Source organism: Panulirus ornatus, chromosome 16, assembly GCF_036320965.1.
Source record: "Panulirus ornatus isolate Po-2019 chromosome 16, ASM3632096v1, whole genome shotgun sequence".
NCBI lineage: Eukaryota > Metazoa > Arthropoda > Malacostraca > Decapoda > Palinuridae > Panulirus > Panulirus ornatus.
Window position 1 is genome coordinate 30,577,817 of NC_092239.1, and position 23,676 is coordinate 30,601,492.

Consider the following 23,676-nt stretch of genomic DNA (forward strand, 5'->3'; position numbering starts at 1 on the left):
TAACCAACACTGAAATAAATCATGACAGTGTTAAGTCTGTGTGCCAGCCAGTTAACCGAGGGAATATGATCAGTCGTGGTTAAATGCTGGATTACGAGAGTCGTTTATTTCATTCAGCAACGCACGCACGTCACTGTCTCGTCACTCAATGTTTACAGTGATACACTAAGTCGTTGTGACAACAGATCATTCTGAGAGATGTAGGACGCACTTACTGAAGACATAAGAAAATATAATTAGATAATCATTACTGTTATTGTTGTTATTAAATGATTATTACTGTTATTGTTCTTGATCATAGTTTTAACGTTATTTGTAGACCACCTTCATTATCTTTATCAACGATTACGTAAAACGAAAATTGTACATCTAAATAACAAATGAATATATAAATGAATATATAGATGAATATATAGATGAATATATAAATGAATATATGAATGAATATATAAATGAATATATACCACTTTTTATGTCGACCATCTTTTCTTGAGTTCGTGGCATCATCTAATTTACATCAATTTTCGTAAACATGGAGGACTTGTTTCTGTTGAGTGATGTGCCACGTGTGTACAGTGTGTCCTGCAGCTGTAATCTGACAGAAGCCAGTCAGCAGGTGTAGACACCTGCAGGCAACATATTTTATGTTTGATTTGACACCGACAGTATTGACTTGTTGCAGTGTTGTGTAGACCTGCCATGATATTCCCCAGCTGAACTGCTTAGTTACCACCTGAGCAAGTTGATCCTCTTTCATTAAAGAAGTAACTCAATTGTTCCTCACAAATTAAATTCAGTTTCTCTGTCATTAAGATCAGTTACACTTTCTGGTTCCTTTTGGCCTCACTAGCATCTGCCTGACGAATTGTTTGGCAACTCACCCCTTCAAAGTAACTGTCTTTCCTACGAGACAGTTTATCAAATGTTATCACACAAAAGTTATTCTCATGACCTCTTGTAGTCTAATCTGACACCTCAAGACAAATTCATGACCCCATTCATGGTGATCTCACACATTAATAATTCATGACCCCATTCATGGTGATCTCACACATTAATAATTCATGACCCCATTCATGGTGATCTCACACATTAATAATTCATGACCCCATTCATGGTGATCTCACACATTAATAATTCATGACCCCATTCATGGTGATCTCACACATTAATAAGCTGAGAAATGATAGTCTCCTTTGTTACGTGAAGATTTTCGTTAAAACTGTATTCGTACGTTTTTTATCCTCTAACAAAAATTCACCCTCGCTGAAGGTGACCTTTCCTTGCCTTTATAACCTAATGCAGGCACAGTCCATCAATATATATATATATATATATATATATATATATATATATATATATATATATATATATATATACATATATATATATATATATATATACACATATTCCCTGCGTGTCGTAGAAAGCAACTAAAACGGGAGGGAGCGGGGGGGCTGGAAATCCTCCCCTCTCGTTTTCAATTTTCCTAAAGAAGGAACAGAGAAGGGGGCCAAGTGAGGATTTTCCTCAAAGGCTCAGTTCTCTGTTCTTAAAGCCACCTCGCTAACGCGGGAAATGCCAAATAGTACGAAAATATATATGTAATGTGTGCGCACGTTCAACATTAGCATTACTGAAGTGGAGCTTTTGACTTTCTAACACTGTAACAGATTTTTATGTATACCACTTGTATTACCCTGCTGGTCCCGAGGGTCTCCTGTATTCAGCTTACAGTCATCTCTGATTATACAACTCCAGTATTTATTATCATTCCACGTTCCCAGCTATCGTCCAATTACATTATGCAAAGCCCACATTAAGACCGTCTCCTAGACCTAAATGGTTTAAAATTTCATACTTTCGAGTCATTTGATTTCCTATATTTGCTGATAAAGCTGTAGCGACCTGGATGGCATGATGGCTCATGTCCTCCAAAGATTTAGTCAATTCAGGCTGTCCTGCCGTATATGGAAATATGATTTGCTCTATACTTACATTTCTGTTAAAGATAATTAGATATTCTATGTAAATCAGGCTTATTTCACGCACATTTTATTTATGTTATTACAAAAGGCGTTGCAGCGTTTCCAAATTTGCCAGTGATAGTTCCTTCGTGTCAGGTGTGATGCATTTATTGCACATAAACACTAGAAGACCAGGCTACAGCAAGGTGGGGTTGGGGGAGGGTGAGCACCGTCAGGCTGCACCAGTGCTGGTCAGCGAGCGCACCTTGTCGTCGGCATGTCACGCATCTCACGCTGGTCTCAACTTGATCATTAAAGGTTATTTTTTCTTGTGCCAAAAATTAGTCAAAGGGAAATAGACATCGAAACCAGGTATGGAATGAAAAATGAAAGCAAAAGAAATGGAAAAATAGAAGACTACTCCAAGAATGGTAGAGATATTATAAGATTATCAGATGGTTCGCAAAGTGGGACTTCATCTAGATCTGAGATGTGTTTGGTGCGTGACAAAGCGTACAAAGATTCGTTTCCAGATTCTATATTTCGTTGTCAGATGAAGTTCTGGATATTCAAACATATATGACGAGCAACATTTGATAAAGACAACCCTAACATTTTGTTTCTACTGGGGAGGTGTGATGTGCATGATAGGTTTCTACTGGGGAGGTGTGATGTGCATGATAGGTTTCTACTGGGGAGGTGTGATGTGCATCATAGGTTTCTACTGGGGAGGTGTGATGTGCATGATAGGTTTCTACTGGGGAGGTGTGATGTGCATGAAAGGTTTTATTTTTGCTTCAGTTTGTTTATCTTAGGAGTAATGGAAAGTAAAAAATAGGTCGCTGTTTTTACACATTGCTTATTCCTGTGGACAAATTTACCAGATCGCCAGGGAATATATATTAGGTGATCTGAATAATTCCAATCTGTAGGTAGATGCAAATGATTCAGATATATAAGGGAAGGCATCGCAGACATGTAGAGTATGAATGTGACAGCTCTGTGTAAGCAATGTAAAACTGGAAGGTTGAAAGCATATTTTTTATTATCTATTGCACGGATGGGTGCTCCTGCACAGAAACGAGCTCGCTCTGCATGCTATATATGTGATCAGAAATAATGAAGCTTTGAAGATACTCTTAGTCCATTTGCCTACACTGTAACAACAAGAAGGCCAGAATTATTATGAAAATATAGGCATTATCCACCTTCAATATTTTGTATACAAGAACACCATACGTTGTTGTGAGTTATGATTTTCTTTTCATCACAGTTTTCAAATGATCAGTGTCGTATAATATTTCACGTACAAATATTACTGACGTTTCCCTCACCACTCTCGAGCCTTTACGCCATTACTCCCTCCACCTCCACAATCCTCCGATCATCGCCTGGCCTCTGCAACTCGTCCTCAGCCATTTGTTCTCAGTCGCTAGCCAGCCAAATCCCGCACCATCTGACACTACGTTTGGGCTTATTGGGATGGACTCCACGAGATCTACTTCTCATCCTTCAGGAGTCTCACCACTTACACCATTACCTCTAGAATGGAACGATTTATCTCCACTGTTTTCTCTCAAAAAAATCTAACTCGCCTCTTTTATTCAACTTTTTTTCTCCAAAAAGTCACAATGCAAATGAGAAATTTTCAAACGTTACCTTTAATCCACACACGCATGATTGATACATAACTCCGCGAAGTCAAACTAATTGCACCATAAGATTTTCTGCAGAATTATTTTCGACGTGGGATACATTTTACCTCTCGTGTAAGCTCAGTCACAACATATACTCGCTCCAGCCTTACTGTTGTAAGTGCATCAGAAAGTAAAACAAATTTTGGTTTGTGTTAACAAGAGCCTCAACCTGTGATCTTGGCACCTTGCTTGTTTCCTCACCACCACCCGTCATACTCCCCCACTGATCTGGTAGCTGAGCATGCTCCGCCTCCTCCCTCACTCATCCCAGCAAAGCTCCCGGTGGGGACACTGCTCCTCCTCTAACCCGTCGTTACCTCCTCAGACGGCACGAGCCGTGACTCCTGGTGCACTGCAGGACACGGCAGCATGAGCCGTGACTCCTGGTGCACTGCAGGACACGGCAGCATGAGCCGTGACTCCTGGTGCACTGCAGGACACGGTAGCATGAGCCGTGACTCCTGGTGCACTGCAGGACACGGTAGCATGAGCCGTGACTCCTGGTGCACTGCAGGACACGGTAGCATGAGCCGTGACTCCTGGTGCACTGCAGGACACGGTAGCATGAGCCGTGACTCCTGGTGCACTGCAGGACACTGTAGCATGAGCCGTGGGTCAGCACGAGAGACCAGAGGGTCGTCCCGGATGCAATGTTTCATTATTCTCAAGGTCACGACACCCGGCTCTCTCAGGCCGACACACAGGATCCGTGTGTTTCAAGATCCAGAATACGTGATGTTGGTGGAGAAATCTCTTACAGGTGGTGATGTTGGTGGAGAAATCTCTTACAGGTGGTGATGTTGGTGGAGAAATCTCTTACAGGTGGTGATGTTGGTGGAGAAATCTCTTACAGGTGGTGATGTTGGTGGAGAAATCTCTTACAGGTGGTGATGTTGGAGGAGAAATCTCTTACAGGTGGTGATGTTGGTGGAGAAATCTCTTACAGGTGGTGATGTTGGTGGAGAAATCTCTTACAGGTGGTGATGTTGGTGGAGAAATCTCTTACAGGTGGTGATGTTGGTGGAGAAATCTCTTACAGGTGGTGATGTTGGTGGAGAAATCTCTTACAGGTGGTGATGTTGGTGGAGAAATCTCTTACAGGTGGTGATGTTGGTGGAGAAATCTCTTACAGGTGGTGATGTTGGTGGAGAAATCTCTTACAGGTGGTGATGTTGGTGGAGAAATCTCTTACAGGTGGTGATGTTGGTGGAGAAACCTCTTACTGGTGGTGATGTTGGTGGAGAAATCTCTTACAGGTGGTGATGGTGGAGAAACCTCTTACTGGTGGTGGTGATGGTGGACAAACCTCTTACTGGTGGTGGTGTTGGTGGAGAAACCTCTTACTGGTGATGATGTTGGTGGAGAAACCTCTTACTGGTGGTGATGTTGGTGAAGAAACCTCTTACTGGTGGTGATGTTGGTGGAGAAATCTCTTACTGGTGGTGGTGATGATGGACAAACCTCTTACTGGTGGTGGTGTTGGTGGAGAAACCTCTTACTGGTGGTGATGTTGGTGGAGAAAATCCTGTTCGTGGTTGTTGGTGGAATAAAGATCATGTTAGACGTGATGTTGGTGGACAAATATTCTGTTGAATGTGGTGTAGAAATGTTGGTGGAGAAACTTCATGTTGGAGGTGTAGAGACGTTCATGAAGAAACATCCTATTGAAGGAAGTATGGAGGTGGGGAGAAATATCCCGTTGGAGCAGGTGTGGAGATGTTGTTGGAGAAACATAATATTGTAGAGATGCGGAGTCAGTGGAGATGACAGAGTGGAGGTGGAGTGAAGATGGAGGAAGCTGGAGATGCTGCATTTAAGTGATGGATAATTCTAGCCTCTTGCAGATAAGTTTGGTCATAAAGTGATAATTACTTAATTAGGTAAATGGATCTGGAGATTTGGGTGATTCTGGCGGTAAAAATGATAATTACTTGTTCTTAATGTCGTTCGGGCTCCTTGAGACCATCATCTGCGTGCTGCTAACTCTGCCGCTTTGGTAAATTAACGATATCGCCTTTGAGGATATAAGACCAGGCAGTTATACTGGCTCTGGGGAAGGAATCTACTCGTACTGAATACTCCTTTTTTATTATTGTCTACTTTCATTTTTGTTAATTCTGAGATTTGTCTACTTCAGTGAACCTACTTCATCATATATACGAAAAATTATTAATAGAATACTAACACAAAGGCTGAGTTAAGTTAATAGAACTACAAAGAATTAGAAAATTGTTCTTGTGTGAAAGAGGAGATATGAAAAACATATTAACTAACTTAAGTAATTCATGATTAAAAGTATAAAGAATTACGAGCAAAGAAGATAATCCCAGCACAAGAAAATATCACTCATGTGTCACCGTATCTGCATTAGAGGCAAGCCACATGTTTAGTAACATGCATCTGAGCTTCCCCTTCAATACAGAGCAGTCACTGCTGGTGAAGGGTTCACTTTACAGCTGAATAGAAGAGGTTTGCACAGAGAACTTGTTGGTAAGAGGACAGTCACTACAGTAAGAGCTCGGATCCTACCTGTCGAACCCTAACCTCTTGAGCACGACAATACGACTCTTAGGTACGAAAGTCTTGTCTATACCTTATTCTGTAATGGTCAGGCTGAAGGCCTGTATCGTTCTGCACAAGGGTAGGACCATCTTGCTCAGAGGGCTAAAATATCACCTTTTCTGTGCTGAGACTTAGGCAAGTTCTTATTCAATTAAATGATGAACATTATACGTCCACCCTGACATGTGAGTATCCTATGGTGATGTGTGTGATGTCTGTTGACTGACTAACAAGTACTTTAAAGCTGCAGTGAAGATATGAGTGGTCATACGACAGCTCAGGAGCTGCATGCAACTGTGTGTGTGTGTGTATGTGTGTGTGTGTGTGTGTGTGTGTGTGTGTGTGTGTGTGTGTGTGTGTGTGTTGCAGCACCCTAGCCAAGCTGATTCATCTGTAGATGCCATGGAGTCTGCTTTGCTCTCATTGTCCACAGAACGCGGAATTCCCTCTTAAAAGTTAACACCTGACCTGATACTTGAACGTAACACCGTTGTATACTTCATGCTAATTTCCAGTACAGTTTGCTTGTGAAGTGCTTTGTTGTCCTCAGACCAGTGATCAGCTGAGTTAATCGTGAGACACCAGTGAGAATTTTATTACTTACTGAGAATCTTTCAAATAACCTGATACTGAGACAGAGAAAACTTGAGTCAAATTTCAGGAAACTTTTGTGGTCTTGTTACCGGGATCAAATTAAGTTGCCTTAGATTAGGGCAAGTTTATTCATTTAACCCCAAAAGTGAGAAGCTTTAAAGGATAGGGAAAATGTGATATTCAATTGATAATAGGACTAATCTAAGGTAGCTTAACATACTCAAAAGTACGACAGCAGATCTGTATTTCAATTGTACCTTACTCAGAGTCACCTCATTGATGAGGCGAACCCGTGCCCTTACCCTCACAACATTACGCCTCATGGTACACATTATTCGGGGCAACTGACTAAACTTTTCAAGTGTTTCCATGAATTTTACAGAAGTTCTTCAGATTATGAATGTTGAGTTAAAGTTCATGAGCCTATAAGTCTCTTAGGCTAATAATGGCTGAATGGAAGCATTTCGAGGTACTGGATGTTACTGCCCACATCTATTTTGGAGATGACGCTGAAGAATTAGTATTATTCATCATGAAGATGTACTCCACAACACTGGAACCTGGAACACAGGAGTGGGTAGGCGTGTATCAAACTTACAGAAGCATTGATCTGGTTTATGTACTTGGTGGAGTGTGACCAGAACAACTTGAACGTGTACCTTCTTGAAACTGACATTTTGGTTTTGGATCACTGATGCAGGACATGAACTCTAAATGCAGTTTCATTCGACGAACGTCACAGAGTGCAATTAATTTGTGCAGCATAATGGAGTATTACTAGAATGACTCTCAGATCTGAAGTAAAAATGTCAGACTTGTGAGACATAATCTGCCAGGCTCATGACCACTATAGTCAGCATTATGGGCAAGTGTCTCACTTTGTAGAGGCTGATCCTACCATTTAGGTGGTTCCTGAGGGAATGACCTGTAATGGAAAGAACCAGAAGGACGAATTTGTCTGTAGTTACTTAATGACTCATAACTAAACATACCCTTCGAGGAATCCCTGTTTCATGACTGGGTCCTGCACCCGCTGCCTTAGTGAAAGCCTTATTACTTAACTTTCATTTCGTTTTCGTAAGACTGTTTGCTGCTCTTTGTCTTGCAAAATCAACTTATTGGACTGGATTTGGGACTCACTTTTACTTTGTGCCCATAACAATGGAACACATTTTTCCGTTTGATTCTGAAATTAGATCTATGAGGTTAATACTCACAAAATAGTAAGATTTCTTAATGATTATATTATGCGTTAGTTTTCTTGGTAGGATTTGATACAGAATAACAAACACTGTAACACACACTCATGCATGATGGATGTGGATGCTCTTCACTCGACCCTGACAAAGAGGCGTGAAATGCTGAAAATGCTGCAGCTATGACAACAGCATTGCAAACAAAGGTAAATAAACCCCAGAACAATCAAATGATCTGCTCAAAAAAGAAAAATCTTCTGTGATTTTCAGCATGTCTCACGGTTTACTAGAAGCAAATGTGGTGCTTCCTTCCATGATAGATCACATGCCATGGTAATACTAAATATATTTACTGTATCACATGGCAGACCCATAGAGCCACAAAAGATGGGAAAACCGAAAGAAACTTCAGGAAGAGAAACAGGAAGAAATTGGGTCCTCGAGGCGTCAAACCTAACCGGGTCACGTCTGCCCCACTGAGATATCCCGTCCAAATCTGAGCCTTTAAAGGCAGCTACGACGACACGAGGCACCGATATATATATATATATATATATATATATATATTGCTAATATTGTTCGTCTAACGATCTTTTGTTTTTTAGAATTAATATCTCGACACTTAAACTCTTGATACTGACAGACTCTTCTGTTATAGATGAGAAACACGTGTTTCAACTCTTGGTCATTAACATGAAGGTTAACTGTTAACAAGGAGGAGGAAAACCTGTAACTTAGTGTACTGTTATTGTATTTGCGTTTGCTTTTATGATGACGTATGAAATACATGGAGTGAGATCATAGCCAATCTGTACATACTGAATAGATTCATGTGCTCCAAAATCATATATTTCTCACAATCGATGAACAAGTTAAGCGGTAATCCCAGATAATGCTGGTATTTGGAATAATTTTGAAATGTGTTCACAATGAGCGATAAGCAACTGCAAACACATACAGTGATGCTAGACTGACTTTCTGCTTGTTTACCTTCGTGAAAAAGGTGAATGTAGCACAGTCTACAGCAAATGTGGTCTTCATTTTATTGTTGAAGTTGTTAACAAGTTTTGATTCAACGCTGGTTTAAGATGATATCTGAATGAATCCACAGCGTTAACTGAAGGGCAACAAAGTTGAAGATTTCCAAGCTGTACGTATGTCCTCTCAGCACTATGCAGACAGCAATACACTTCTCAAAAAAAGAATCTTTTCTGAAAAACATAAAACAGTTTTCTTATCAGTAACTGAGCCATGCATACGTGTGTTCTTTGGCTGCATAAGTTTTTTAATCATCAGATAATTTGTCCTTATTGTGTAGAAGAAACTCGATTTGTGTATCGTGGATTTAGCATGTTGACCTCGTGCTGACGCCATCCATATTTTGTTCACCAAAAACAGTGCATTATGTAATGATCATAACAAGTACCTCCCGTGCGCCTCTCTACTCTTTTATGTTTATTCATTTCAACAACAAATGTATCAGAAAAATATAACTTTTGATATATGCTTTCTTGAAATTCGCGTATTACTTTAGTTTAGATTTCAGCTTTGATAGTTACGTTTAATGAAAATATCTGAAATATATAAGGAATCGATTATCTGGGTTGCCTGTGAGAGACTGGCTCTCAGGCTCTAACCCAGAGTGAAGGAGACCAAAGGGACGACCACAAAGCTCCTGTCACAGCAAGTCAATCAACCAAGCAGACGCACACTCATGCTTGCAATGGCCTGGATACACACACACACACACACACACACACACAGACGCACTATATATATATATATATATATATATATATATATATATATATATATATATATATATATATATATATATATATATATGTGTGTGTGTGTGTGTGTGTGTGTGTGTATTTTCAATTTTGCTTCGGTCGGTCCATCTTTCTATCTATCGACTTGTATATTTGTTTCTATAATGACCAGCAAGGCACACTCAGAACCTGCCCAAGTCATAGCCGTCTCGGGTAAAAGTAATGTGACACATCAACTCACCCAACAGTACCTCAGAATTTGATCCATGGCGCTGCTGGATCTCTCTACCTTCTCCTGTTTCTCTTCCTGAGAAGCATAAGCTTGTGTCCCCCATCGTAAGCCAGAGCACATAACACTCGGCAAACCACTGTGTCGGATGATTACTGTGAGGCTGTTGGCAACTAGAGAGAGTGGGCCGTTGTCATGTCTGTTTCTTCCTTACGCCGCTGAAAATTCGAACTGTTTATCTTCTCATTCTTTTCTAACATCTACCACCTGACTGCAAAAGGCAGGTTCTCCCACTTCGTTGACTGTTCTCCTTTTCTCATCACCTCCCCGTCTCTTTACTCCTACTTAACCTTTCATGAAATGACTCATCTCGAAGAGGAGCTTTCACTGTAAGAAAATATGTCTATCTATCTAACAGTACATTGATATTAGATACATTTATATGTACATACAAATAGGCATTTCTTACATATACATACGTGGATACAGACATACATACGGAGAGATACAAATATGTAGGAATAATATGAACTCGGAAAATCCTATTTTCAAAAGGAGAATAATACCACCGCTGTTATCAACATCTTTTCTCTTTCATACGTGTTGGATATTGAAGCTCAAGTTATTACTGCTGAGAAAGCGAGAGTATCAACTGCACAAAGATAGTTGAGTTTCCATTTACATTTTTTGAAATGTAATCTGATTTAATGGGCCAAAATCATAACATATTTTACGTTATAACAGTGACTTTGTGTGAGTAAACATATCTTTCTTATTGACTGAATTGTCGCCACGTGCAAGGGACCGATCTTCTCTTTCCTCCAGTAATGATGATGTAACCTTAGATCACGACACACCCGAGCAAAATAATGTTTACGTCCTTGCTATTAGTCTTACCACTGTTGATCATAGCCTTGCGGTATTGTTCCCGCCTGTTGCACAGGGGCCTCGGGTTCGATCCTGGCTGTTGGAGGTTTGTATGATATATATATATATATATATATATATATATATATATATATATATATATATATATATTCGAGGATATGAAAAACAGGAAAATGAAACTTTGGTACTTATCGTTTTTCATTTTCCTGTGTTTTGCGGGAAACAACGATTAAGTATATATATATATATATATATATATATATATATATATATATATATATATATATATATATATATATATCTTTTCTTCCTTTCGTTCTATTCGCCATTTCCCGCATTAGCGAGGTAGCGTTATGAACAGAGGACTGGGCCTTAGAGGGAATATCCTCACCTGGCCCCCTTCTCTGTTCCTTCTTTTGGAAAAAAAAAAAAAAAAAAATATATATATATATATATATATATATATATATATATATATATATATATATATATATATATTATTGCGTGTGTTTGTGTGTGTTGTGTGAACATTCGGCCTTTCTCAGTATGGCCAATGTCTAGAGAGTACCGATTAAGCATATTATTGTAGAATTGTTTAGTTGATAGTGAATAAAACCTTAGATTTTAAGAATAATGAAAATGACAATTGATATCATAATGAAAATGTATCGAGTGTGGAAGAGTGAAAGAGCGAGTTAGTGGAGTAACTAACCAATGAAACTGAAATAATTGCCTTGGTATTGCAACATATGGCATCCTACAGTGCCCAGAACAGAGACGAGGGTCAGTTAGTATCCAACCACAGTGAGATAGTTTGCACAACCCGGGAGGAATAACGCTAATATCTACCAGGAATTCCGGTAAGCAGTACTTAGCTCTGTTACACAAGATGTCTTTGTAAAAAGTATACAAGGCTCATCCCTCTGTAAGGGTCGAACTACAGTAGGGGTAGAACAGCAGTAGGTGTAGAACAACATTAGGGGCCGCGCGCCAGGGTGGGCCTCAGAGAATTTTATCAGTGTGGACGGAAACAATGATCTGCACCAAGGACGTAAGCTGCATGTGGGGGACGTGGACGTTGCTTGGCGAGGACTGCCGCACGCCCGGATCTCCCTCCACATACAGACCAACCAGACTGGAAGGTCATGTGTAACCAGCTGATGCTGCATTAAGTGAACTTTAACCACCAGAGACTAAGCGGAGCCGGTAGTCAGTGTTATGCTGTGCGGCAGGAATTACAGTGTATTGCTTGTTTTGAAGTGTTTAAATGCATTAGATAAATTTCCCTGACACTTGCAAATTAGTATTAGGATGCATGCCACTTTATTTCTACCGCTGTTGTTAGATACCAAATGTAAGAATATTCGCGGCCTCTCCTTAGCCTACAGGAAAGCGAGTGGTCATAGTATGCTTGGGAGTCTATTGGCTTAGTTGGGTCATTAATGTTCTCATTAAGGGGTTTTACTTAAACCATGGCTTATGATAAGGCCCCCATGGTAATCTTACTTGATCATCATCAACAATCGAGTAGAGTCTTTTCACCTTCATTCTTACATATATATATATATATATATATATATATATATATATATATATATATATATATATATATATATATGTGTGTGTGTGTGTGTGTGTGTGTGTGTGTGTATGTGTGTGTGTTGTTGGATTCTGCCTGCTTGTGGATGGACTGCCGGTCACTTTCAACGGAGATATATCATCGTTAGTTGACGAAGTCTTGCCGAAGAATTTCTCACTTAAAAGAGTTCAACATTTCCCTGCTTCTGATTGTAGTGCAGTCTTGAAGCAGCAGGTTCCACGTTAAAGTGATGTGATATTCATATACAAAATACCTTGTATTATGTATGTTAAGAACAAGGTTAGGTTTAACATGAATTAGTATCTAGTCTTGTGTAATCCAAGCTTCGTCAAATGTCAGGCAGAATGAGTATGGACAGCCTCCCTGGCCCCTGTTGTTTTTCTTCATTTTCTAGAGTAGGTATGACAATCACAGTTTTTTCCAACAAGCCATGTTCACTCCCCTTGCTGATGACATCACTATTTCATTTTCTCTCAAGTCTTGAGAAGTTCTAGTAATGTCTGTGAGTAGATGTAGGTTACGCAACAATTTATGTGGCCGCAAAGAGACCCTTTTTGAAATTTTGAAAAACTTCTTATTCTGTAGAAAACCAGATCCCTCACCTGACACTAATGTTTTCAGCGCTGGACACAGACTAGAATTTGCTGTTTACACCAGAGCTTACGGTTTTTCATCACCAAAAAACATTCCTTGACTCGCCAGCAGTAATTGGCAAAAGGATGTGCGATTTCGTGAATGACCTTTTCTGTTCAAACGAGTGTAATGAAACTGTCATTGTATGTGGTCACGAAAGTGGAGACGTTTCTGGGAATGATGAAACGGATCGTTTCATACTGAGAGAGCATTGTAGAGCCCTGTATTCATATGTGGTTTTGTGAGGTTAAACCTAACAGTTTCATACAGAGAGAGCATTGTAGAGCCCTGTATTCATATGTGGTTTTGTGAGGTTAAACCTAACAGTTTCATACAGAGAGAGCATTGTAGAGCCCTGTATACATATGTGGTTTTGTGAGGTTAAACCTAACAGTTTCATACTGAGAGAGCATTGTAGAGCCCTGTATACATATGTGGTTTTGTGAGGTTAAACCTAACAGTTTCATACAGAGGGAGAATTGTAGAGCCCTGTATACATATGTGGTTTTGTGAGGTTAAACCTAACAGTTTCATACAGAGAGAGCATTGTAGAGCCCTGTATACATATGTGGTTTTGTGAGGTTAATCCTGACAGTCTCATACAGAGAGAGCATTGTAGAGCCCTGTATACATATGTGGTTTTGTGAGATTAAAGCTACTAACAGTTTGAGAAACTGTAGGGTATGAGCTCATCTGATCATCAGTAGTGTGAAGGGATTTCCTTGCGTGTGATACCCCGCTGGGCAGGTAACAAAGACCTTCCTGGGGAGGAGATTAATTAATCAGGAATAAAGAGACAGTAAGTAGCATGGTTCCAAGCCTCTTAAGATATTAAGGGTAGATTACCGCCAGTATCCGGAGCCAGGAAGGTAGGCAGGAGACGTGACCTGCATGAGTGTGGTTGGTTAGTGGCGCGCGCGCGCGCGGTGGTCACCTGTGAACGGGAAACTGCCTCTGAGCCTGACAGTCCACACCAGTATGTGGCAAGTCGTTTGAGAAAAGATAAAAGATTTAAGAGAACAAATGTGACACACACACACACACACACACACACACACACACACACACACACGTATGCACAAAAAGAAACATGCAACAGCAAACGAGGCTTATAACCTGCCAGCTGTACACCATTATAACCTGCCAGCTGTACACCATTATAACCTGCCAGCTGTACACCATTATAACCTGCCAGCTGTACACCATTATAACCTGCCAGCTGTACACCATTATAACCTGCCAGCTGTACACCATTATAACCTGCCAGCTGTACACCATTATAACCTGCCAGCTGTACACCATTACAGCTAAGAGACAAAAATTCACAAGCCTGAGTATGGAAGATTCCGTCTAGTGAGAGTGTAGATAAGACTGACTACGACCATGAGACCCGCCGTGTGGTTCCCAGCCAGGCGAGGTGGTCGTTGTCGTAGTGTTATGACCCCAGGTTCAGGAGGATTCCCTCCCTACCTCCCATGACCCAGGCAACTCACGCTGCCTCCCTATATGTCCTCTCATCTCATTCAACCGCCACAATACTTACTCTAATTATCAACTGTAATTTACAGGCAGAAAGACCGAGTATTATAAAAAAAAAATATATATATATATATATATATATATATATATATATATATATATATATATATATATATATATTATATTTTTGTCGCTGTCTCCCGCGTTTGCGAGGTAGCGCAAGGAAACAGACGAAAGAAATGGCCCAACCCACCCCCATACACATGTATATACATACGTCCACACACGCAAATATACATACCTACACAGCTTTCCATGGTTTACCCCAGACGCTTCACATGCCCTGATTCAATCCACTGACAGCACGTCAACCCCGGTATACCACATCGCTCCAATTCACTCTATTCCTTGCCCTCCTTTCGCCCTCCTGCATGTTCAGGCCCCGATCACACAAAATCTTTTTCACTCCATCTTTCCACCTCCAATTTGGTCTCCCTCTTCTCCTCGTTCCCTCCACCTCCGACACATATATCCTCTTGGTCAATCTTTCCTCACTCATTCTCTCCATGTGCCCAAACCATTTCAAAACACCCCCTTCTGCTCTCTCAACCACGCTCTTTTTACTTCCACACATCTCTCTTACCCTTACGTTACTTACTCGATCAAACCACCTCACACCACACATTGTCCTCAAACATCTCATTTCCAGCACACACACACACACACACACATATATATATATATATATATATATATATATATATATATATATATATATATATATATATATATATATATATATATATATATATATATATATATATATATATATATATATATATATATATATATATATATATATATATATATATATATGTGTGTGTGTGTGTGTGTGTGTGTGTGTGTGTGTATAAGATTACCCTGTTAATGTGACATTTAATACATCACACGTAATATTCACTTATGGTACATGATACATAAAGTTTTATGTATAATCAAATGTGGCATTATGTATGTAGTAAGGTATGATATGTATAACCAAACGTGCCATTATATATGTGATGATGTATAATACGTATAATCAAATGGGACATTATGTATGTAGTGAGGTATACCATAATATGAACCTACTAAATGTACCATGACTATACATTATTCATACTACATCACAAAAATCACATTTTTGCATAATATTTTAAGATAAACTCATAAATTATTTCTGGCACATCTCATATCAAATGTCTGTTACTATATGTTGTTACATGGGACTACTTGTTGCATGTTGTTAGATGGGACTACTTGTTGCTTGTTGTTACATGGGACTACTTGTTGCTTGTTGTTACATGGGACTACTTGTTGCTTGTTGTTACATGGGACTACTTGTTGCTTGTTGTTACATGGGACTACTTGTTGCATGTTGTTACATGGGACTACTTGTGTGTTGTTACATGGGACTACTTGTTGCATGTTGTTACATGGGACTACTTGTTGCTTGTTGTTACATGGGACTACTTGTTGCATGTTGTTACATGGGACTACTTGTTGCTTGTTGTTACATGGGACTACTTGTTGCTTGTTGTTACATGGGACTACTTGTTGCATGTTGTTACATGGGACTACTTATGTGTTGTTACATGGGACTACTTGTTGCAAGTTGTTACATGGGACTACTTGTGTGTTGTTACATGGGACTACTTGTTGCATGTTGTTACATGGGACTACTTGTTGCTTGTTGTTACATGTGACTACTTGTTGCATGTTGTTACATGGGACTACTTGTGTGTTGTTACATGGGACTTCTTGTTGCATGTTGTTACATGGGACTACTTGTTGCTTGTTGTTACATGGTACTACTTGTTGCATGTTGTTACATGGGACTACTTGTTGCATGTTGTTACATGGGACTACTTGTGTGTTGTTACATGGGACTTCTTGTTGCATGTTGTTACATGGGACTACTTGTTGCTTGTTGTTACATGGGACTACTTGTTGCATGTTGTTACATGGGACTACTTGTTGCTTGTTGTTACATGGGACTACTTGTTGCTTGTTGTTACATGGGACTACTTGTTGCATGTTGTTACATGGGACTACTTGTGTGTTGTTACATGGGACTTCTTGTTGCATGTTGTTACATGGGACTACTTGTGGCTTGTTGTTACATGGGACTACTTGTTGCTTGTTGTTACATGGGACTACTTGTTGCATGTTGTTACATGGGACTACTTGTTGCATGTTGTTACATGGGACTACTTATGTGTTGTTATATGGGACTATTTATTGTATATTGTTAAAGAGGACTACTTGTTGTATGTTGTTGTATGGAACTACTTATTGTTTGTTGTTGTATGGAACTAGTTATTGTATGTTGTTGTATGGGACTACTTATAGTTTTTATATAATGAAATATTAAGCCTCTCCTTACCTACGTATGAGGACCATAAGGATCATTATCTTATTGTATAGTCGTTCCGCTGGCAGCGCCCGGGTCACGTGTTGCTGCTGTTGTGTTCCACGGACCTCTCACCTGGTTTGACCCAAGAATGAACTGAATCAAATGCTTTGTGCTTCCATGAATTAGTGTCAGTTGTGATTTCTCTACTCAAAGTGGCCAAATGTTACCAGTAAGGTGATGGAACTGTGAAAAAGCATCACTGACCTGTGTTGCAGGTGAGACAGCCTGCCATCTTCGCTACAGGCAGCTTAGGAGGCAGTAAGGTATACAACAAAATGATGTCATGAGAAAGCAATGATGATAATACCAACATGGGGAGAAAAAGTTTGACCCGTATAACTAATTCTTAAAGTTACGTTTACTTTCTTAAGAGGTCTGGTTTACCTTCTTAAATAGCTACATCTTTCGCATAAGAAATTGCGTATGTCTTAAAAGGTTACGTCTGTTGACCTAAAAGGTTAGGTCTGTTGATCTAAAAATTTACGTCTGTTGACCTAAAAGGTTACGTCTGTTAACGTATAAGGTTTCATGTAATTCTTGAACACTTGAGTCTGCTGTCTTACAAGGTTGTCTTCAGTCTTGAGAGATTGCATGGCGTATTCCACCTTATACACCATACAGACGGAAACTAAGTAGCTGTCTCCTACCTAGTGCAGTACTGAAGTCTGTGGCACATTCGAGAGGAAACTAAAGGTATGTTGAAGAAGACGGTAAAGGTAACAACGCATTACGAGCAAAATCGATAGCCACAGCTTTGTGTTGGTTTCACTTGGCAGCTGATGACCGGTTGAGCAAAGCACATCTATCACGCAGGATTGTGGCCAGACACGATCATGAAAACCTGTAATAATAATCGCTCCAGTTTGTTATGCTCCACTAGACATACTACTTGCCTTACCGTCACCACCATCAGCTGAGCGGTGTACTCTAGTGTGTCATTCATGTATGTATTTACCAACAAACTCTTGTACTGGCACACTGCACCAGGGTTGCTGCAGAATATTACTATTTAAAAGTCGCATCACGAACAAATGGTCACATTATCACGAACGAACGATCACGTCATCACGCATAAACGGAGTCAAATGTTACTTCGCGGTAATATTTTGAGTTGTAAAAAGACAAGATATTCTTGCATGTGTGTGTCTTCGGTCCATGTAAAATAGATTCTCACAGACACACACACACACACACACACGACGACATGATAATGATGTGAATCATAATACTTGGCATATCTCTCGGGTCTTCAGGTCTCCATTCCCACATCACCACCTGACTGTGCTGGGAACCTAACCTAACCCTAGCTGTGTGCGTCGTTTAAACTTACACTGAAAAAATGGATAATTTTTCATTCACGTTTTTCGGTATTCAAAACTAGGTCACATTTTGATGAATGTGTCATTAGTGGTTGAAAAGGATTTTGATGAGAATCGACAAGATGACTCTGTGTTCTTCCTGTCATCGTGAGCTACAAAGCTGACAGTAATTGTGGGAGGATTTTCTCGTGTCCAGATGTTGTGTTGATCCTTGAGGACGGCGATGTGCACCCTAGGCACGATGACCTGACCTTTGGCCTGATCTTGATCACCAAGGCATGTAATTGGATCCTCTGCTGAAGTGATCCCATGATCAGTAATCTCACTATGATATATACAGTTAACATTAATATTGCCCTCAATCCTGGGGTTAACAAATTATCTGAATACTCTGAATTGGCAAAGGACAAGGATTTTGATGCCCTTCTTCCACCAATTCTCTCCTACTCGATGGCATGACATCCTTAACCTTCGCTTCCTGTCACTGTGATGACAACTTTACTGCCTGTCATTGTGATACCGACTGTGTACATAGACGGAGTGAAGTGCGCGATGATAGCATGCCTGACAATCTCAGGACATGTAGGTTAGTTGGTCAACTTACAGCAACATTCCGATGCTGTTTATCTTATTAGATGATTTTAGTCATCAACCTCACACAGCCTCACACAACCTCACACCCTTCTCATTCAAGTTATCACCCTCCTCCGTAATATTAACATTTCTCGCTCACCATCCTCCCCTAACCCTAACATTTCCATATTCTAAACACCCAGACTTAATGAGAACGCCACATCTATAAATTCAACTACCAAGTAAATGTTTCCTTTATGTTTCTGCCAAAACTGTTATGAAATGTTTCGTATTTTCATTGCCATTTACAGCCAAGGTTTATGGCATGAAAGAGACCTGAATCTGAGCGATTTCGAGTGAACAGTATTGAATAATTAATGTGAGCCTTGTTGGTTCGACAGGTGTGAGTGGACGACGCCACAACGGAGGTGATATGTCACACAGTAAACACAGAAGAAGGGACCTGGTGGACGGCGCCGCCAGAGATGCCAACCTGGAGCCTATGACGCCGGAGCAGCAGAACAACACGGAGGTGGTCGCCCAGGTGGGCGGCACCGCCACCATAAAGTGCTACACTCACTTCCTGGGGGACGAAACGGTAAGTGGAAGACTGATCTGTTCTTGCACCTGTGATGGTCTGTCTCTCTCTCTCTTATTAGTTGAAATCTACACTATCCTGGTACATTCTATACTAAACTGTTCCTTATCACACTATATCTTGTAAGTTTCATTAAAGAAGAGGGTTTACATATCGAGTCTAGGCTGAAAGAATACATATTGGTATATATGTATTTATATGGTTTTGTCATACTTTTCATCTAGTAAGTATTCAGAATGATGAAATATTTGTTCAACTGGTTTTTGATGACTTTATAATGTTTGCAGTTACAACCTTGGCTATATCTTGTTCCCTTGTTCACCGGTTCTATTGAGAAGGAATTTTGTTTCCCAGGTTGTATTACATATTGTAGCTTTCAGGTTATTTCTTTAGTTCAAGCAACACTATTGTCATATTTTTATAAAAAGGTTTTCATAATTTACGTTGTTGAATTTATTCAGAACTTTAGAAACTTGTGCTAACTCCCCACACGATCCCCACTCAACTCAGCTTCTCATCATACGGTATATATCCTATGGATGGAATTGGTTTTATAGACCTTTTTTGTGCTTGTTCAAGTTATTTCTGTCCTTGTAGTTCGGGGTTTGGGAACGGAAAATAAATTCAAGATGTGGTCTTACTAACGTGCTGGAAAGAGTCGATATTGTTCATGGTGTTTTTTGGTCGATGTTCCTGTCACTAAAACTTACCATAATCCTGTTGCTGCTATAACCTGCAGATGTTGCTGCTATAACCTGCAGATGTTGCTGCTATAACCTGCAGATATTGCTGCTATAACCTGCAGATGTTGCTGCTATAACCTGCAGATGTTGCTGCTATAACCTGCAGATGTTGCTGCTATAACCTGCAGATGTTGCTGCTATAACCTGCAGATGTTGCTGCTATAACCTGCAGATGTTGCTGCTATAACCTGCAGATGTTGCTGCTATAACCTGCAGATGTTGCTGCTATAACCTGCAGATGTTGCTGCTAATAACTACAAGATCCTTCACTTCATTTATTGTGAATTTCGAATTTCGTAGCATTATATTGTTACGTTTGATATTCGTATCTCCAAATTTCGCAACTTTACATTTTTTAGTTGAATTCCACTTGCCATTCAACTGATCATTCTGATGATATTTCAAGCCCTCTAAATCATCTGGCCGTCTTGCTTATTTATATATGATCTGCCAGTCAGTAGTCCATGAGGTAGTTGGTTTTCTTGCTCTGAAGATCGTAAGAAAAGGGATTCTTGTCATGAAAACATCACGAAATAGAAAGCCTCAATATCAAAATACGTCATTGGATGTTCTTGCCATAAGCAACATTAGTACAAACCAGTATACTGCATCTGTCTCTCAGAGGGACGCCATTCCTGGCAGCTACCGCAGTAAGAAGGTGACGAGGGCAGCTGTGTTCTAGCTGACCACCTCCCTCATGCAGTTCCCAGCCATGCTAGACGTCATAGAGATTTAAGTGACGGACTATTATATCAGCCTCAGTTATGTCCCCAATCACAATGTACTCTTCCATATACCGTACTGAAACACGCTCACTAAATATTGCCTTCAGGAACAAGTTGCGAGACTTTTCAAGTTCTCTATATTACGATAACCAACTTCAGAATCTTTAACATAAGGGAGAAGGAATGTCGAAAATGATAGGCGATCTTAGAGACGTTCTCTAGCGAGAACAATGCCACAATGAAGCACACAACGCCCATACATCGTAACCAAGGGGTTACCTCCATGATCAACCAGGTTCCTAGAAGGCGTGAGTTATTAAGCCACAATCTACACAGACCATAATTCTATTTTGACCAAAAACCAACTGCCAATAACAGACCAGCCAGACTCATCCATAGCACGGTGCTCGCCCCACAGGCCATTATACCTCCCTTATTGAATTTGGTTCCTGTTCCTCCTGCTCCTAAAACATTTCCCCAGCTAAATTCTCCTCTGATTTTCCTTGCAATCCTGCTCTCCCTATTGATCATTTTTCCCAAGAATATTGAAGGAAAATATGACTGTGTGTGTGTGTGTGTGTGTGTGTGTGTGTGTGTATGCGTGTGTTTGTGGCATAGTCGTTTGCCATTAAGCATCTATGTTTCTAAGTAAATAGAATTGCTGTCACCTACGACCAGGGAGAACCAAGTGTACCTACATGGTGAAGACATCCAGCTGTCCTCAGCCACCCACCTCCCTCACGTACGACCCTCCAACCTGTAGCTTATCCCACCCCTCTGTCCCGTTCCCTGACCTAGTACTACCAGTTTGCCTCTCTCTCTCTCTCTCTCTCTCTCTCTCTCTCTCTCTCTCTCTCTCTCTCTCTCTCTCTCTCTCTCTCTCTCTCTCTCTCTCTCTCTCTCAATTCCTCTTCGCCCCTTCCTCTCCCATCTGACTGTCCATCCCTTCATCTTCTTCCATTACATAGTGATAGTGTTCTTCCCGTGTTCACTACCAGTATGACTCATCAAATTTCCTCTGTTGTGTTTCTTACCATCTTGACTTGCCTGGGTCTCTATTTCACGTCTCGTATCTCTCTCTCTTTGTTTACGTGCATCACTTCTTTATTATATTATCTTTGTCTATACAAATTAGGAATCTAGGATGCTATTACAATCCTCGTACAGATAACCTGGTCATAGACCATCAGGTCTCCTGTTATCTCACCTTCCGACGTACTGCCGTGCACCGTCTGTCGCCTGTCACTCTTCTGTTTCACTCCTTTCCTACTCTTGCTGCCTCTCGTTCACCCATCCTCTCTCATGTTCCTCTTCAACTGAACTGAACAGAGGAATAAAGAAGATGGATCGGGGTTCGGTCATCTTTGCGTTTCACCTCAACCGAAGTAAAGAAATGAAAGACGAAGAAATTTTAAAGTGAGTCGAAACTGACGAAATTTTAAGAGATAACAGAGAATGTACGGCATAGAAATATTGAATAGAAAATATAGAAAGTACGGACAAGAGTGAAGCAATACATCTGAAATATTGCCATCTGTATAGTTCTTGCAGTGTGACTCCAGACTTGATTGGGCACTGCAAAAGCGTTGAGAATCGATGTATTGAAATACGTAATTGAATGGTTGCATTTTGAAATGCTGTCAACAGTAATGTCTCTCTCAACTTTCCCTAACTCTTGAGTGCGTGGTGCGCGGCCCACATATTCTCCCATCTATATCATGTTTCGTAACCCTGACTTCTGACCTTTGGAACTTAAAACTACAGTAGAGCTGGTGTTCAAGATCGATCCCTGCGGCATCCTTGAACTTGTTAACATCATCTGTTATTACGTTCGTTGTGTACGGTCAGACAAACAGTCAGAAAGATAAATAAACGAACATGTTGCATTTACTGAAGGTCATCACACTTACTCTGAAACGTTATCTGTCATTGTGACTAAACATCATGATAACATGGTCAAGTTAAATGACCCGTCACATGGGTAAAGATGTGTGACTGTTATAATCTTAGCAGCAGCGGCAGGTGAGAGTCCACCGCCCTCTGAACCTAGCAATACTCCACCCCAGAGTCTCATCTTCACTACCAATATTCCACCCCAGAGTCTCATCTTCACTACCAATACTCCACCCCAGAGTCTCATCTTCACTACCAATACTCCACCCCAGAGTCTCATCTTCACTACCAATACTCCACCCCAGAGTCTCATCTTCACTACCAATACTCCAGCCCAGACTATATGGTCTTTACTGCTAACTTGATGACAAATAAGGAAGTTTTCTTGGCCATGTCTAGCTGTTTTCTTATGCTCAGTGACCCTTGCGTCAAGTAGGCCACGACAGTCGCACGAGTGTACGTGTCTTAACACACTGGCTACAAACATTACATAATCCAGGATTACCACCTTGACCTTGAGAAGGGAAAACGTGGGTCATCCAGAGAGCAGACCTGATGGTCTGTGACGAGGTTATCTGCTGGAACATACACACCAATAGTGTCCCAGGATGCCTGTGTGGCTGGAGGCAGGACAGTAAGATAGTGATGGCGGGAGGGAGGGAGGAGACGCAGAAAGAGGAGTAAAGTCATAATTTATGTTGACGGTGCCATTATCTCGGCTTCCATCATCATCTGTACCTGTGGCTCTGCCGC

At 40.5% G+C, this 23,676-nt stretch overlaps 1 protein-coding gene across 3 annotated transcripts in view; it reads left to right on the forward strand.

The window, feature by feature from the left end:
• The window catches only part of LOC139754204 (zwei Ig domain protein zig-8-like), a 377,483-nt gene that overhangs the window by 184,174 nt on the left and 169,633 nt on the right, over positions 1-23,676 (forward strand). For 2 of the 3 annotated variants that reach the window (XM_071671440.1, XM_071671439.1), the window contains one exon: positions 19,366-19,562. In XM_071671440.1, coding sequence (XP_071527541.1) covers positions 19,366-19,562 — 197 coding nt within the window. Of the gene's footprint in view, positions 1-11,715; positions 11,766-19,365; positions 19,563-23,676 lie in introns of those variants that run through there. The other variant, XM_071671441.1, reaches the window with a different exon arrangement.